The 16686-nt window shown below is 45.1% G+C and overlaps 1 protein-coding gene across 1 annotated transcript; it reads left to right on the plus strand.

Annotated features, from left to right (window-relative positions):
* Positions 1–56: 56 nt before the first annotated feature.
* Positions 57–4263, plus strand: LOC142740796 (TOG array regulator of axonemal microtubules protein 1-like). Its single transcript, XM_075850220.1, has 3 exons — positions 57–258; positions 390–548; positions 3769–4263. Exons 1-3 carry the CDS (start codon positions 59–61, stop codon positions 3890–3892), a joined length of 483 nt encoding a protein of 160 aa, XP_075706335.1. The 5' UTR covers positions 57–58; the 3' UTR covers positions 3893–4263.
* Positions 4264–16686: the final 12423 nt, after the last annotated feature.

Genomic DNA, 16686 nt, shown 5'->3' on the forward strand with positions numbered 1-16686 from the left:
TTCTTCTTTGATTTACCTACAGGTGAAGAATTTAAGATCAGCGGTGTCCAGAGCTGCCATGGTCTGCCTAGGTGACATGTTTCGGGGGCTACAGGACAAGATGCTATACGGACTTAACATCTCCGTCCGTATCCTTCTGCAGAAGAGCGGAGAATGTAACACCTTTCTCCGTGACGCAGCAGAGGAGGCCTTGTCCTCCATGGCCAGTAACATCCACCCGGGCAGAGCACTCGCCGCCCTCATTGACGGCGGGTTAAGGTATTTATATGTTGAATACTATCGGTGTCATATTATAATACGATAAAGATATGAGAAATTGTCTAAAAGTTTTTTATTGAGTCCAAACAATAAATTCTATATTAACCCTTTCTACCCTTTTATTTTTACAGTCATCTTAACTCAATAGTGAGATCCTGTGCAGCCAAACATATATACACCATCGTGCTGAGGAGCGGAGCAGATTACATCCTGTCTGGTGGCAGAGGCATAACTGACAGGGCTATACCAGCCATCACCCGGTCTGCCCAAGATGGCTGCCCTGAAGCCAGGTGAGATACCTTCATATAGACTAGGGGTCTCAAGCACGCGAGCCGAGGGCCGCATGTGGCCGATGGGGCTGTCATCTGAGACACAGAGCCGCTAGTACAGACTCTGCTCCGGGACTCTGGAATTTCCTGACATTGCTGTCCACATATGGACAGAGATGTCTGGGGCTTCCCCAGAGCTGGGGTCCCGTGCAGAGCGCTAGTATAGGCTCTGCTCCAGGACTCTGTGGATTTCCCTGACATCGCTGTCCATCTATGGACAGTGTGTCACAATCTTCACCAGAGCAGAGTCCCGGGCAGAGCGCTAGTATCGGCTCTTCTCCGGGACTCTGTGGAATTCCCTGACATTGCTGTCCATATATGGACAGTGTATCAGTGTCTTCCCCAGAGCGGAGTCCCGGACAGAGCGCTAGTATAGGCTCTGCTCCGGGACTCCGTGGAATTCCCTGACATCCCTGTCCATATATGGAAAGTGTGTCAGGGTCTTCCCCAGAGTGGAGTCCCAGGCAGAGCGCTAGTATCGGCTCTGCTCCGGGACTCTGTGGAATTCCCTGACATCCGTGTCTATGTATGGACACATGATGTCTGGGGCTTCCCCAAAGCCGGAGTGCCGGGCAGAGCGCTAGTATAGGCTTTGCTCCGGGACTCTGTGGAATTTCCTGACATCAGTGTTTATGTATGGACACCCGATGTCTGGGGCTTCTCCCAAAGCCGGAGTCCCGGGCAGAGCGCTAGTATAGGCTCTGCTCTGGGACTCTGTGGAATTCCCTGACATCGCTGTCCATATATGGACAGTGTGTCAGGGTCTTCCCCAGAGCGGAGTCCCGGGCAGAGCACTAGTATCGCCTCTGCTCCGGGACTCCGTGGAATTCCCTGACATCCCTGTCCATATATGGATAGTGTGTCAGGGTCTTCCCCAGAGCGGAGTCCCAGGCAGACTGCTAGTATTGGCTCTGCTCCGGGACTCTGTGGAATTCCCTGACATCGGTGTCTATGTATGGACACACGATGTCTGGGGCTTCCCCAAAGCCGGAGTCCCGGGCAGAGCGCTAGTATCGGCTCTGCTCTGGGACTCTGTGGAATTCCCTGACATCGGTGTCTATGTATGGACACACGATGTCTGGGGCTTCCCCAAAGCCGGAGTCCCGGCTCTGCTCCCGGACTCTGTGGAATCTTCTGACATTGCTGTCCACATATGGACAGCAATGTCTGGGTCTTCCCCAGAGCTGGAGTCCCGGGCAGAGCACTAGTATAAGCTCTGCTCTAGGACTCTGGGGAAGCCTCTGACATCCCTGGCCATACATCAACAGAAATGTCAGGGGCTTCCCCAGAGCAGGAGTCCCAGTGATGTCAGGAGCACAGCTGGAGTCCCAGGAAGAGCCTACTAGCGCTCTTCCCGGGACTCCAGCTCTGGGGTTGCCCCTGACATCCATGTCCATATATGGACAGTTATGTCAGGAGCAAAGCTGGAATCCCAGTCAGAGTGCTAGAACCCGGGACTCCAGCTCTGGGCAAGACCCTGACATCACTGTCCATATATGGACACAGATGTTAATGGTTTCAACAGAGTTCCTGCGCAGAGCCTATACTAGTGCTCTGCTCTGGGACTCCAGCTCTGGGGTTGCCCCTGATAGCACATTCAGGTACAGGAGGATCCCCTGATGTCACTGTGTATGGACAGTGATGTCAGAGGCTCCAACAGTAGAGGAATCCCCAGCCAAAGCGTCGGCAACGCTCTGGCTGGGGATTCCACTCCTAGAGTGAGTCCCAATGGAGCTATCTACTTGGGGTGTGTGTGGCATTATCTGCAGAGGGCACTGTGGTAGCATCTGCGGAGGGCACTGTGGCAGCATCTGAGGAGGGCACTGTGGCAGCATCTGCGGAGGACACTGTGGCAGCATCTGTGGAGGGCACTATGGCAGCATCTACATAGGGCACTGTGGCATTATCTACAGAGGGCTCTGTGGCACTATCTAAACAGGGGCTGCCTAATCTTGACATGTCTGTGTAAAGGGTTTGCCTGACGCAGGTTCTGTGTCGACGCCCGGGGTTAATCAGCCCTTATCAGCTCCAAGGTCTTTTAGAGTGACGCGATCTGTTACCACTCAGGCTTGCAGGGAGAACCTATCACAGCCTGGCCTGACGGTTCTAGCTACCGTCCTTGGTCTATTTACACCCTCACTTGCAGCTTGCTCCTTGCCTGTGATTGTCTGGTTTCCTGGCTCTGCGATTCCTGCTATTCACCCGATTGACAGCTGTTACTTACTTGACCCTGACTTGCCTGACTATTCTCCTGCTCTGATTTTGCTACTACGTACTCCCCTGGTTTAATTCGGCTCATTCACCACTGCCTGTTGCTCACGGTGTCTCCGTGGGCAACTGCCCCAACTCCCCCCGCCTTGCTTCTGTGTGCCCTTGTCTTGTGTTGTCTGTCTTGCACTTACTGAGCGTAGGGACCGTCGCCCAGTTGTACGCCGTCACTGTGCAAGTAGGCAGGGACTGAGTTGCGGGTAGATTTGGGCTCACCTGTCCGTCTCCCTACCCCGATTCATTACAGTGTGTCTGCCAAATACTGCCAACTGAGCGGCCAGACTGCATTTAGCGACACTTAAACTGGAAAACTGGATTGTTGAAATAAGCAGGTGGAGAAATATCTCAAATTTTAAACGTAGCGGTATTATTATAGTAATGTATAGTAATGTAGTATTAGTATAGTAATATAGTGTTATAGTAGATCAAATTGCTAATTGATTAACAATAATTTTGTATTGTATCAAATTTGAAAGTAATGCGGCCCGTCAACTTCCCATTTTTTCTATATGTGGCCCACTTACCCGGCCGAGTTTGAGACCCCTGATATAGACTAAATACACAATTAGGAGCTCAGATGTAAAACCAATGGAACTAGAAGGATGGCAAGTGAATGCTTCATAATGAATGGAAGCTGCTGGTTTTGGCTCTTGAAGAACCTTCCTCAGACATGAGAAGACAGAAGCGCTGACATTTTTTTCTTATTATTCAGCGTTTTCATTTACAAGTCATAAAACCTGTGTGACAAGTATTGGGGGAGCGGCTGTACTGGATGTCACTCAGCTTTTCTAAAGACAGATTGGGGATAACTCATGTAGCCGCGTAAATATATCTTATATCAGTATCTTCATGTCTCATATAGATTTCTGTAGTTCTTGTTGATGTTTATTTAACAATAAATTATATGTGACAGGATGCACGGCCGGAACACCCTGCAGCTTCTGGCACATCACCACAGATTTATGCCAATGGTGAGGAAATATGTGACACCGCAGAACCTTCCCGCCATTAATAAAATGATACGTAACATCATATAAATCCTGCATTTAAAAAAAAAAAGAAAACTTCCCCCTTTACCCCTTTCCCGTACCAACAAGAGAACTGTTCCTGGAATGGGATTGGCGTCCGATAGATAAGACCTGGAAGCAGACGCTCCTCATAACATCGGTGTAACAAAGAAATGCGGATTTCCCGCCTGTCCCCTCCCTTTACCAACAAGAGAACTGGGAGACTGGACTGGAACATCTGTAAGCCCAAAACAGATCGACCACAAGAACTTCTTCAATAAGAAATATAAAGACTCCCGGCCCATCCCCCTCCCCTTACCAACAAGAAAAGTTACATGTGAGATGTCTTTATAAACGCCATCACTTTATTTATCGCACAATAAACAGAAAATTAAAGATTTTACTTGTGCCGCTGTTTTATTATTTCTCTTCTTCATCACCTTCTCTGTTAATAATAAAGGGGCTGAACTAGAAATGAATGAGGAATAAAGATAACAAGATGGAACTTCTTACCAATTTTTTCCACTCAGTAAATGCAGAACGCGGTGATCACTGTGGAATATGTACAGTGACGGGGGAATCGGGAATGTCATGTGGTAACGTGAGATGCCCTTCTGTAGTCCCCATTGCTGATAACTGATATGAATATTTGGATTATTAGCAGTACAGACGCTGTGGATACCAAAACTAGATGTGTCACCAATGATTGACAGATGGCTGTATCTCTTATGGGCACACTCTTTTAAACTGAATGTATATGGGGGCACTGTTGCAGGCTAGCTCTGTGTGTGCACAGTTGAAGATTCGGGCGTTATGCGGGCGCTGTTGCAGGTTGTGTTTGCTATAAAAGCACTGTTTCAGGTTAGTCCTGTCATGGGGCACTGTTACAGATTAGTTCTGTCATGGGGCACTATTACAGATTAGTTCTGTCATGGGGCTCTGTTACAGTTTAGTTCTGCCATGGGGCACTGTTACAGGTTAGATCTGTTGTGGGACCCTGTTACAGATTAGTTCCATCATGGGGCACAGTTACAGGTTACAGGTTAGTTCGGTCATGGGGCACTGTTACAGGTTACAGGTTAGTTCGGTCATGGGGCACTGTTACAGGTTAGTACTGTCATGGGGCACTTTTACAGATTACAGGTTAGTTCTGTCATGGGGCACTGTTACAGATTAGTTCTGTCATGGGGCACTGTTACAGGTTAGTTCTGTCATGGGGCACTAGTACAGGTTAGTTCTGTCATGGGGCACTGTTAAAGGTTAGTTCTGTCATGGGGCACTGTTAGGGTATGTGCACACGATGAGAGGCTTTTACGGCTGAAATGACAGACTGTTTTCAGGAGAAAACAGCTGCCTCGTTTCAGCCGTAATTCCTCCTCCTCGCATTTTGCGAGGCTTCTCTGACAGCCATAAATTTTGAGCTGTGCTTCATTGAGTTCAATGAAGAACGGCTCAAATTACGTCTGAAAGAAGTGTCCTGCACTTCTTTTGACGAGGCTGTATTTTTAGGCGTCGTCGTTTGAGGGTATGTTCACACGGCCTATTTACGAACGTAATTACGTCTGAAAATAGTGCCTCAATAGCGTTGACAAACATCTGCCCATTGAAAGCAATGGGCAGATGTTTGTCTGTTCACACGAGGCGTAATTAATGCGCCGCTGTCAAATGACGGCGCGTAAATAGACGCCCGCGTCAAAGAAGTGACCTGTCACTTCTTTGGCCGTAATTGGAGCCGTTATTCATTGACTCCAATGAATAGAAGCGCCAATTACGTCCGTAATTGACGCGGCGTTCAAGAGCCTGCACATGCCGGTACGGCTGAAATTACGGGGATGTTTTCAGGCTGAAACATCCCCGTAATTTCAGCCGTTACGGACGCCCTCGTGTGAACATACCCTTACAGCTGTCAAACGACGACGCGTAAATGATAGGTCGTCTGCACAGTACGTCGGCAAACCCATTCAAATGAATGGGCAGATGCTTGCCGACGTATTGTAGCCCTATTTTCAGACGTAAAACGAGGCATAATACGCCTCGTTTACGTCTGAAAATAGGTCGTGTGAACCCAGCCTAACAGATTAGTTATTTTATGGAGCACTGTTACAGGTTAGTTCTGTCATGGGGCACTGTTACAGTTTAGTTCTGTCATGGGGCACTGTTACAGTTTAGTTCTGTCATGGGGCACTGTTACAGGTTAGTTCTGTCATGGGGCACTGTTACAGATTAGTTCTGTCATGGGGCACTGTTGCATGTTAGTTGTGTTATGGGGCACTGCTGCATGTTGACTCTGTTATGGGGCATAGTTTTAAGTCGGTTCTCTTATAGGGAACTGTTGCAGGTAGGAATTAGTAGGTGTGATCCAGGGTTCTAGGACTGATCACCTTTTTACTGGAATCAGGAAGGAGTTTTCCTCCTGTTGCCAGAAAAGGCCAAATGTTTTTAGGGTTTTTCATCTACTTTCGGATCAAAAGCTGTAATTATAGGAATCTCATAGTACTATAGTAATTAAAGTAATAATAATAAGAGAATAAGTTTAGCGATATTTTAATCCCTTAAGGACGCAGCCACATTTGGACCTTATGACACAGCCTCATTTTTTAAATCTGACATGTGTCACTTTATGCGGTAATAACTCTGGAATGCTTTTACCTATCCAAGCGATTCTGAGATTGTTTTCTCTTGACATATTGTACTTTAAGTTAGTGAAAAAATTTGGTCGATATATTCAATATTTTTGTGTGAAAAACACCAAAATTTAATTAGAATTGGGCAGTGAAAATGAAAAATTACATTATTCTCCAATAAGATGTAGCTTTACCTCAAAATTTTTATTTTTTTTCAACAAATAAATGATGAAAAGCACCCCAACATTTGTAAAGCAACTTCTCCAGAGTACGGAAATACCCAACATGTGGTCATAAACGGCTGTTTGTGGAAGCGGCAGGACTCAGAAGGGAAGGCACGCCATTTAGCTTTTGAAGTACAGATTTTGCTGGTTTGATTTCTCGGCACCATGTCGCATTTGTAAAGCTCCTAAGGTACCAGTACAGTGGAAACCCCCCAAAAGTGACTCCATTTGTGAAACTACACCCCTAGCGGAATTCAACTAGGGGTATAGTGAGCATTTTAACCTCCCAGGTGTTTCATAGATTTCATTAGAATTGGGCAGTAAACATGAAAAATTTCATTTTTTTCCACTAAGACGTAGCTTTAGGTAAAAATGTTTCATTTTCTCATCAAATAAAGGAGAAAAATCAACATAACATTTGTAAAGCAACTTCTCCAGAGTACGGAAATACCCCATATATGGTAATAAAGTACTGTATGAATACACATCAGGGCTCAGAAGGGAAGGAGCGCCATTTGGCTTTTGGAGAGCAGATTTTGCTGGATTGGTTTCTCTGCGCCATGTCGCTTTTGCAAAGCCCCTTAGTTAGCAGTACAGTGGAAACTACCCAAAAGTGACTCCATTTGGCAAACTACACCCATTGAGGAATGCATCTAGGGGTGTAGTGAGCATTTTGACCCCACAGGTGTCTCATATATTTTATTAGAAATGGGCAGTGAAAATGAAAAATTACATTATTTTCCAATAAGACGCAGCATTAGTTAAAAAAAATTCTCAACAAATAAAGGAGAAAAAGCACTGTGGTCTTAAACTGCTATTTGGACACACAGCAAGGCTCTAAAGGGAAGGAGCGCCATTTAGTATTTGGACTGGAGATTTTATAAGATTTGTTTTTTGACACCATGTTGCATTGAGCTATAGTACTAGTACAGTGGTACCCCCAGAAAAATTACCCCATTTTGGAAACTAGATCCCTCAAAGAATTGATCTAGGGGTGTAGCGAGCATTTTGACCGCACAAGTGTTTTGCAAAAATTAGTAAACAATAGATGTTGCAGATTGAAAATTGCTGTTTTCCACAGATATGCCATTTCAGTGCCCAATGTGTTGTGCCCAGCTTGTACCACCGTAGACACACATCCCATAAATTGTTAAGCGGGTTCTCCAGAATACCCCATATGTGGTCATAAATTGCCGTTTGGTTACACTGCCAGGCTCAGTTGGACCACCAAATGGCTTTTGAAGCGCAGATTTTGCTTGGTGTATTAGAGGTATTTCAGCTTATAATGTGAGGGCATATGTGAGCTGGGCGGAGTACATCAGGGTATATGTAAGCTGGGCGGAGTACGTCAGGGTGTATGTAAACTGGGCGGAGTACATCAGGGTATATGTAAGCTGGGCGGTGTACATCAGGGCATACGTAAACTGTGAGGAGTAAATCAGGATATATGTAAGCTGTGCGGAGTACATCAGGGTATATGTAATATGCGCGGAGTACATCCGGAGTACATCCATGAACTGTGCATGATATGCACATGTCTCTTACCCATGTCAAAGTGCAAGTGACTGGCGTCCACCCCGACGCGCGTTTCGGCCCGGAAGCCTTCGTCAGTAGACCCCCAGACGAAGACTTCTGGGCCGAAACGCGCGTCGGGGTGGACGCCAGTCACTTGCACTTTGACATGGGTAAGAGACATGTGCATATCATGCACAGTTCATTGGGATATATTTCTATTTCCCATCACTCGCTGTACTTGTTCTCTCTGGAACTGTGTATGTACTATTGCCCTAGATATACTGTGTAGAGAAATCACCAATGTGCATATACTTTTGATGCATTTGTCTCCTAGTACCTCTTAGTGACCCATAGTTGGCTGTTTGAACACCACTTCTCTATTATGACTGTTATTTAACATAGGTGTGCTCAGCCTGTTCACACAGTGCTGTTCTGTGTGACATGTGTTCTGTGTGACATGTGTTTTGGTTGTCCATTTTTTCTTGTGGTTCTCATCTCTATAAATTTTATACATGTGTTTATTTTAATTGATTCAATAAACTTTCATATTTTTTAACCCATCCTTCGTGTGTCAGACTCCTAGTTATAGGCTTTGTTGTATATTCAGCGGGTCCACCGTTACCGCCATGCTTATTTTGGGCCTGAGGCTCGGTTCTCGATAGAGCCCGCACACCATTGTGATGGGCCATCAACCATGAACTTTCTAGGGAACTGTTTGGTGTCCTTCATTTAGGTATAGTATGTTACAGTTGACATCCACCTATAACGACATGAACCGAGCTAGCTCCGATCCCTGCCATTAACCGCTTACATGCAGCAAACGGAAGCGATCGCTGCATCCTGTCTGCCATTACAGAAGCCGATTAGGCCCCACCCGGAGGCGAAGCCTAATCGGCTTGTTGTCAGTCAATGACTGACAGATCTAATACATTGCACTACATACACTACCGTTCAAAAGTTTAGGGTCACTTAGAAATTTCCTTATTTTTAAAAGAAAAGCACCGTTTTTTTCAATGAAGATAACATTCAATTAATCAGAAATACACTCTATACATTGTTAATGTGCTAATTGACTATTCTAGCTGCAAACGTCTGGTTTTTAATGCAATATCTACATAGGTGTATAGAGGCTCATTTCCAGTAACCATCACTCCAGTGTTCTAATGGTACATTGTGTTTGCTAACTGTGTTAGAAGGCTAATGGATGATTAGAAAACACTTGAAAACCCTTGTGCGATTATGTTAGCACCGCTGTAAACAGTTTTGCTGTTTAGAGGAGCTATAAAACTAACCTTCCTTTGAGCTAGTTGAGAATCTGGAGCATTACATTTGTGGGTTCGATTAAACTCTCAAAATGGCTAGAAAAAGAGAGCTTTCATGTGAAACTCGACAGTCTATTCTTGTTCTTAGAAATGAAGGCTATTCCATGCGAGAAATTGCCAAGAAACTGAAGATTTCCTACAACGGTGTGTACTACTCCCTTCAGAGGACAGCACAAACAGGCTCTAACCAGAGTAGAAAGAGAAGTGGGAGGCCCTGCTGCACAACTGAGCAACAAGACAAGTACATTAGAGTCTCTAGTTTGAGAAATAGATGCCTCACAGGTCCTCAACTGGCAGCTTCATTAAATAGTACCCGCAATGCCAGTGTCAATGTCTACAGTGAAGAGGCCACTCCGGGATGCTGGCCTTCAGGGCAGAGGGGCAAAGAAAAAGCCATATCTGAGACTGGCTAATAAAAGGAAACGATTAATATGGGCAAAAGCACACAGACATTGGACAGAGGAAGATTGGAAAAAAGTGTTATGGACAAACGAATCGAAGTTTGGGGTGTTTGGATCACACAGAAGAACGTTTGTGAGATGCAGAACAACTGAAAAGATGCTGGAAGAGTGCCTGACGCCATATGTCAAGCATGGTGGAGGTAATGTGATGGTCTGGGGTTGCTTTGGTGCTGGTAAAGTGGGAGATTTGTACAAGGTAAAAGGGATTTTGAATAAGGGAGGCTATCACTCCATTTTTCAACGCCATGCCATACCCTGTGGACAGCGCTTGATTGGAGCCAATTTCATCCTACAACAGGACAATGACCCAAAGCACCCCTCCAAATTATGCAAGAACTATTTAGGGAAGAAGCAGGTAGCTGGTATTCTATCTGTAATGGAGTGGTCAGTGCAGTCACCAGATCTCAACCCAGGGGCGTAGCTAGGGGGGGGGCAGGCGGGGCATTTGCCCCGGGCGCAAGGGAAGGGGGGGGGGCGCCGAAGAGCAGCTGATCGCTGCTGATAGGCGCCCCGTATGTCGGACACCTGCAGCAGCTTAGGAAATATTGGGCGTTCTGACTGGGGTCTGTGACAGCCATGGAGTGGACCAGTTCAGTCACCTGACCTCACGTCAGTGACATGAGGTCAGATGAACTCAGGTCAGGGGACAGGTCCACTCCCGTGCTGCAGCCTCCCTGCATCTGCCTGTGCTCTGTGCTCTTCCGAGAAACAGAGAAGAAGCTCCGCCCACAGCCCGTCCTCACCTGTCAGCAAGGAGACATGGTGAGTGTCTGTCTGTCTGTGTGTGTGTGTGTGTGTCTCTCTGTCTGTCTGTGTCTCTGCATGTGTTTGTCTCTTATATCTACTACATTATCTGTACTGTGTAGCAGAGCTGAGATTGTAATTTAGCACAATGTGTTATCTGTGATTTTACATAGGATTGCAGGGGACACAACTACATTATCAGCTCTCAGAGAGTTATCAGTGTGCTATCCAGTGGCGTAACTACCGCCGTAGCAGCCGCTATGGCTGCTACAGCGCGACGCCACTGAACACTACGGCAGAGCAGGGAGGTATCTCCCCGCTCTGCCATTAAACATAAGACATGTATCCCCTATCCACAGGATCTCCACAGGACAGGGGATACATGTGTGATCGCTGGCAGCGATAGGGAGAACGGGGGACTGAAAGTCCCCTGAAGTTCTCCATGACAAACCTCGGACTTCCGGGGTCCCTATCAATGCCAGCGATCACACATGTATCCCCTGTCCTGTGGAGAGGGGATACATGTCTTTTGTAGGACACACTGTAGGTCGGATTTTTTTGGGAGGGGGGACGCTGTATGGCGTTCCCTACAGGGGGGGGCAGTATGGCGTTCTCTACAGGGGGGCTGTATGGCGTTCTCTACAAGAGGGGCTGTATGGCGTTAGCGCCATACAGCCCCCTCTGTTGATAACGCCATACAGCCCCCCTGTAGATAACACCATACAGCCCCCCCCTGCAGGGAACACCATACAGCCCCCCCTGCAGTGAACACCATACAGCCCCCCCCCCTGTAGAGAACGCCATACAGCCCCCCTGTAGAGAACGCCATACAGCCTCCCCCCTGCAGGGAACGCCAAACAGCCCCCCCTGTAGAGAACGCCATTCAGCCCCCCCCTGTAGGGAACGCCATACAGCCCCCCTGTAGATAACGCCATACAGTCCCCCCTGTAGATAACGCCATACAGCCCCCTCTGTAGATAACGCCATACAGCCCCCTCTGTAGATAACGCCATACAGCCCCCTTTGTAGATATCTACAGGGGGGGGCTGTAAAAAAGGCACTATCTACCAGGGGGGGGGGGTGTTGTGTGACACCCAGGGGAGGGGGGGCCCCAGTCAAAAGTTTGCTATGGGGCCCAGTCTTTCCTAGTTACGTCCCTGGTGCTATCTGTAGTGTTACATAGGACCGCAGGTAACATCTACTACATTATCTGTACTGTGTAGCAGAGCTGAGATTGTAATTTAGCACAATGTGTTATCTGTGGTGTTACATAGGACTGCAGGGGACACAACTACATTATCAGTACTCAGAGAGTTATCAGTGTGTTATCTGTGGTGTTACATAGGATTGCAGGCAACATCTACTACATTATCTGTGCTGTGTACATATGTGCCTGTGTGGGTATATATGGGTCTGTTTGTGAATGTATCTTTGTGCTTGTATATTTGTGCCTTTTATGTATTTGTATATGTTCCTGTCTGTGTATTTATCTGTGTGTGTGTGTGTGTGTTTGTGTGTGTGTGTATATATGTGTTTGTACGTCTATATATTTACCTGTGTGTATGTATATTTGCCTGTATGTCTAAATATCTGTCTTTATGTATGTACAGTATATATGTTCCAGCATGTCCATATATGTGGTTAATTTTTGGTTGGTGTATGGGCGGCACTAGAGAGTCCCGCACAGGGCGCCATCCAAGCGAAGGCCGGCCCTGGCTGTCACCGACACTCGTCAGAGGAAACTCCGCCGCTGCCTGCACCGCATGACCTCCTCGGCTTCTCCGGTAAGTCACACCAGGCAGAGCGGAGAGTGGTAGCGGTAGGCTACTGCTCACCGGTCTGTTCACAGTGTGGCGCTAAGTACATGGGGTGGGAGTGTGGCGCTATCTACTAGGGGGGAAGCGGGCTGTGTGTGGCGCTATCTACAAAGGGGGCTGTGTGTGGCCTCTTTAATTTATTTTCTTTTAATTTATTTTTATGTTAATTACATTATATAACTATCGCTTGTAAAATGTAGAAATGCTTTTATACTCGAGTTACATTAAAAAAATAGTGAAAAAAAATTACACCTCATTGATTGGTAGGGAAAGAAAACACGGCGAGGGGGAAGGAGATGTCGGGAAATAAATTGGGGGGGGGGGCGCCAAACTGAATCTTTGCCCCGGGTGCAGGAGAATCCTAGCTACACCTCTGCTCAACCCCATAGAGCTGTTGTGGGAGCAGCTTGACCGTATGGTACGCAAGACGTGCCCAACTTGTGGGAGGGGCTTCTGGAAGCATGGGGTGAAATTTCTCCCGATTACCTCAGCAAATTAACAGCTAGAATGCCAAAGGTCTGCAATGCTGTAATTGCTGCAAATGGAGCATTCTTTGACGCAAGCATAACGGTCTAAACTATAAAAATAAAAATCTTAAAAAACAATGCCAGAATTTCTGTTTTTTGGTCACTTTGCCCTACAAAAATTGAAATAAGAAGTGATCAAAAAGTTGCATATATCTAAAAATGGTACCTATAAAAACTATAGCTCATCACGCAAAAAACAAGCCCTCATACAGCTCCGTCAATGAAAAAATTAAAAAGTAATGGTTCTCACAACAGGGCGACAGAAAAAATATATTCTTTTTAGAAAAGTAATTTTATTGTGCAAAAAGTTATAAAACATAAAAAAGTGCTATAAATTAGGTATCACCGGAATCGTACTGACCCGCAGAATGAAGTTAACATGTAATATATAATGCATGGAGAAAGCTGTATACAAAAAACTAAAAAACTATGCCAGAATTGCTGTTTTTTGGTCACCTTGCCTCCCTAAAAAGTGACCAAAATGTCTCATGTAGCCCAAAAGGGTACCAATAATAACTACAGCTCGTTCCGCAAAAAAACAGCCCTCATACCACTACGTCTATGAAAAAATAAAATTTGTTAAGACTCCAATATGTCAAGAAATAAAAATATGCAGCTGTGCCGGCCCGAGGGGAACATTTCTTCTGTTTCAAAAGGCGATTTATCAAGGCCCTAAAATTAGTGAACCAGGAAGGGGAGGGCCCAAACATATCTGCTGGAAGCGAGGGCGCCCGCATTATACTAGGACAACACTTCCCAGCAAAATTCTCTAAACTGCAAAAGTGCCGAGTGTGGACAAAAAGGGGGATAAGAAAGGACATTTATCAGTGCGGCACCCGCCTGTGCAGAAAGGGTTGCTTCACAGCGTAACACACATCTATGGATTATTTTACTGTATTTTTTAACCCAATTATTATACCACCTGACTATGCCCCTGATCTACTCTGCCCAGCTTACATGCACCCCCACATTATAAACGGAAACACCTGCAATACTCAAACAAAACTACTACCAAGCAAAATCCGCCCTCCAAAAGCAAAATGGTGCTCCCTCCTCTCTGAACCCTACAGCGTGCCCAAACAGCTGTTAACTTCCACATATAGGGCATCGCCATACCCGGGAGAACCCTTTTAACCATTTTTGCGGTGTGTTTCTCCAGTGGCACAACTGGGCACGACATATTCCCCTGGAACCCCTCATGAATTCCACCCATATATAATTTTGTGCAAAAATTGATAATTGTTTTATGTAGCAGAATCACATTTATGGAGGAATCATCTGAATTTGCATGAATACCTTGATATTTAATATGGAATGTCCTATTAGTTCCTCCTATATGTGTTTCTGTGTAAAAACAAAAAAACTAAAATGTATAATTTGAGCTATGCAGCAAGACGATATCGACGGAGGAATTATCTTAATTCCTTTATACTTGATACCCTCATATTTAATTATTTATGGAGACACACCATGGATTATCTATTATTTATACAGGGATTAAATATAATGCCTTGTGAATATGGATTAATACTAAATGATCTAATTATCGGTTCTTTTCTTAATATATTTTTCGATGTGAAAATGGAAATTATAGTTATCACACCCTGGAAGGCACAGACATATAACTTTGCAATAGCTTAGATCTTTTGTATGGAATATTATATTCATAATTATAGAACCAATAAATTAATGTTGGACACTATAAATACAGTGAATTTGGCCGTACTTGCCAAACAGCTCTGAGGAAATCCCGACTAGGGATGAAACGCGTCAGCTGACCTAATCAAGCAAGGCAGGTAGTGACGTCGAAACTCTGCCTTGCAAGTCCCTGACTGTGTTGGAGACATCACACGGAAAAGGATACTAAGCGGTTTGGAAATTTACCCTCTTGAAAGTGTGTGCCCTCTCTCTTCGGATCTTGTACCTCTAAATGTATGGTGTGGAGTGACCCTGTATATCGGAGAAGCAAGCGGGTCTTGGACCGGAAATAAAATCTAAAGGCTTAAAGGAATATATGACCATATGGGCTGGAATTCACCTGGTAAGAGCCATCCGAGCCTTCAGCTGAGCCTGCCGTTCTTCCACGTGTCTTCCCGGTGCTCTCCGGATGACCAGAGGTAAAAACCCATGTGGATAATAGATGTAAGAATTGCCGTATAAAATCATTGGAAAACGGCTTATTGGGAGAACAGTAGGGATCGGGAGGAATGCATATCAACCGTATTGGTCTATGAATAGACTGCTGGTTACCCCTGATCCCCAAAAAGGATCCGATTTTGAAAGGGAAGAGCGAGAAACACACACATCGCAAATATAATTTCTTTATTGCATGATGGCCACATTCTTATGAAAGGAACTATTGCATATAGGAAAGCTTTCCTTATAACTTCATTACCAACCCTCTTGAACAGGAACTCTTGCCACTTTGAGGATAAAAAATATATATATGGAAAAAACGCAAGTGTGAATGCAACCCAGCGTTATTTTCGGTCTATGCAATTGACCCGAATTTTTTGGGGGAAATATATGTATACATCAATGTCATCTATCTTACAAGGAATGTAATCAGTGTATAGGAGGTAATTTCCATCTGTATGTAACTTTTTCCTGACCAGGAGAAAAATCTTTTTAACTTGTGTGCATATATTTATATTTTCTAAAATATTTGGAGTTTAAAATAAAGTAATTTTCATAATTTTTCAACAACCCAAGAGTGCCTTGCTATGTTTCTGAAATATTTTTTCTTTTTTGTTTTACACAACATATTTGCCACTGAATTGGCATATCTAGGGAAAAATGAACATTTTTACCTTGCACCATCCGCAGCGCAATCATTTATAGAAAAGCCCTGTAGAGTGAAAATGCTCACTACACCCCTTAAAGAATGCCTTGAGGGGTGTAGTTTCCAAAATGGGTTTCACTTTTCAGGGGTTTCTTTTATTATTTCACATCAGAGCCTCTGCAATTGTGAACCAATACTTTGTATATCGCCAAATTAGGTCTCAATTTTACATGGTACTCTTTCACTCCTGAGCCGTGTCAAATGTCCAGGCAAAAGATTAGGGCCACGTGTAGGGTGATTCTGAAACCGGGAAACACAGCATAATAATTAGAGAGCTGTCCTGTTATGGTGGCACAAGCTGGGCACCACATATTGGCATATCTTTGGGGAAAAAAAATCCCATTTTCACTCTCCAACATCGTGTGCACACTAATTTCTGCAAAACAACTGCAGGGTTAAGATGCTCACTACACCCCTCGGTGAATACCTTGAGGGGTGTAGTTTCCAAAATGTGGTCACTTCTGGGGGGTTTCCACTGTTTTGATCCCACTGGGGCTTTGCAAATGCTACATAGTGACCAGAAACCAATCCAGCAAAATCTGCACTCCAAAAGCCAAATGCCGCTCCTTCCGTTCTGAGCCCTGCCGTGTGCCTAAACATTAGTGTATGACCACATATAGGGTATTGCCGTACTCTGGAGAAATTGTTTTACAAATGTTGGGGTTCGTTTTTTCCTTTAATTGTTGAGAAAATGAAAAATTTCAGCTAAAGCTACGTCTTATTGAAGAAAAGGGATTGTTTTTATTTT

This window comes from Rhinoderma darwinii, chromosome 2 (genome assembly GCF_050947455.1).
Source record: "Rhinoderma darwinii isolate aRhiDar2 chromosome 2, aRhiDar2.hap1, whole genome shotgun sequence".
In the NCBI taxonomy this organism is placed as follows: Eukaryota; Metazoa; Chordata; class Amphibia; order Anura; family Rhinodermatidae; genus Rhinoderma; species Rhinoderma darwinii.

Bases quoted from the DNA above. Each gene is read 5' to 3' on its own strand.
- LOC142740796 (XM_075850220.1), top strand. From the start codon at position 59: ATGGTCTGCCTAGGTGACATGTTTCGGGGGCTACAGGACAAGATGCTA. The intron at 259-389 runs GTATTTATATGT...TTATTTTTACAG, and splicing joins CTCATTGACGGCGGGTTAAG to TCATCTTAACTCAATAGTGA. The intron at 549-3,768 runs GTGAGATACCTT...TATATGTGACAG, and splicing joins GATGGCTGCCCTGAAGCCAG to GATGCACGGCCGGAACACCC.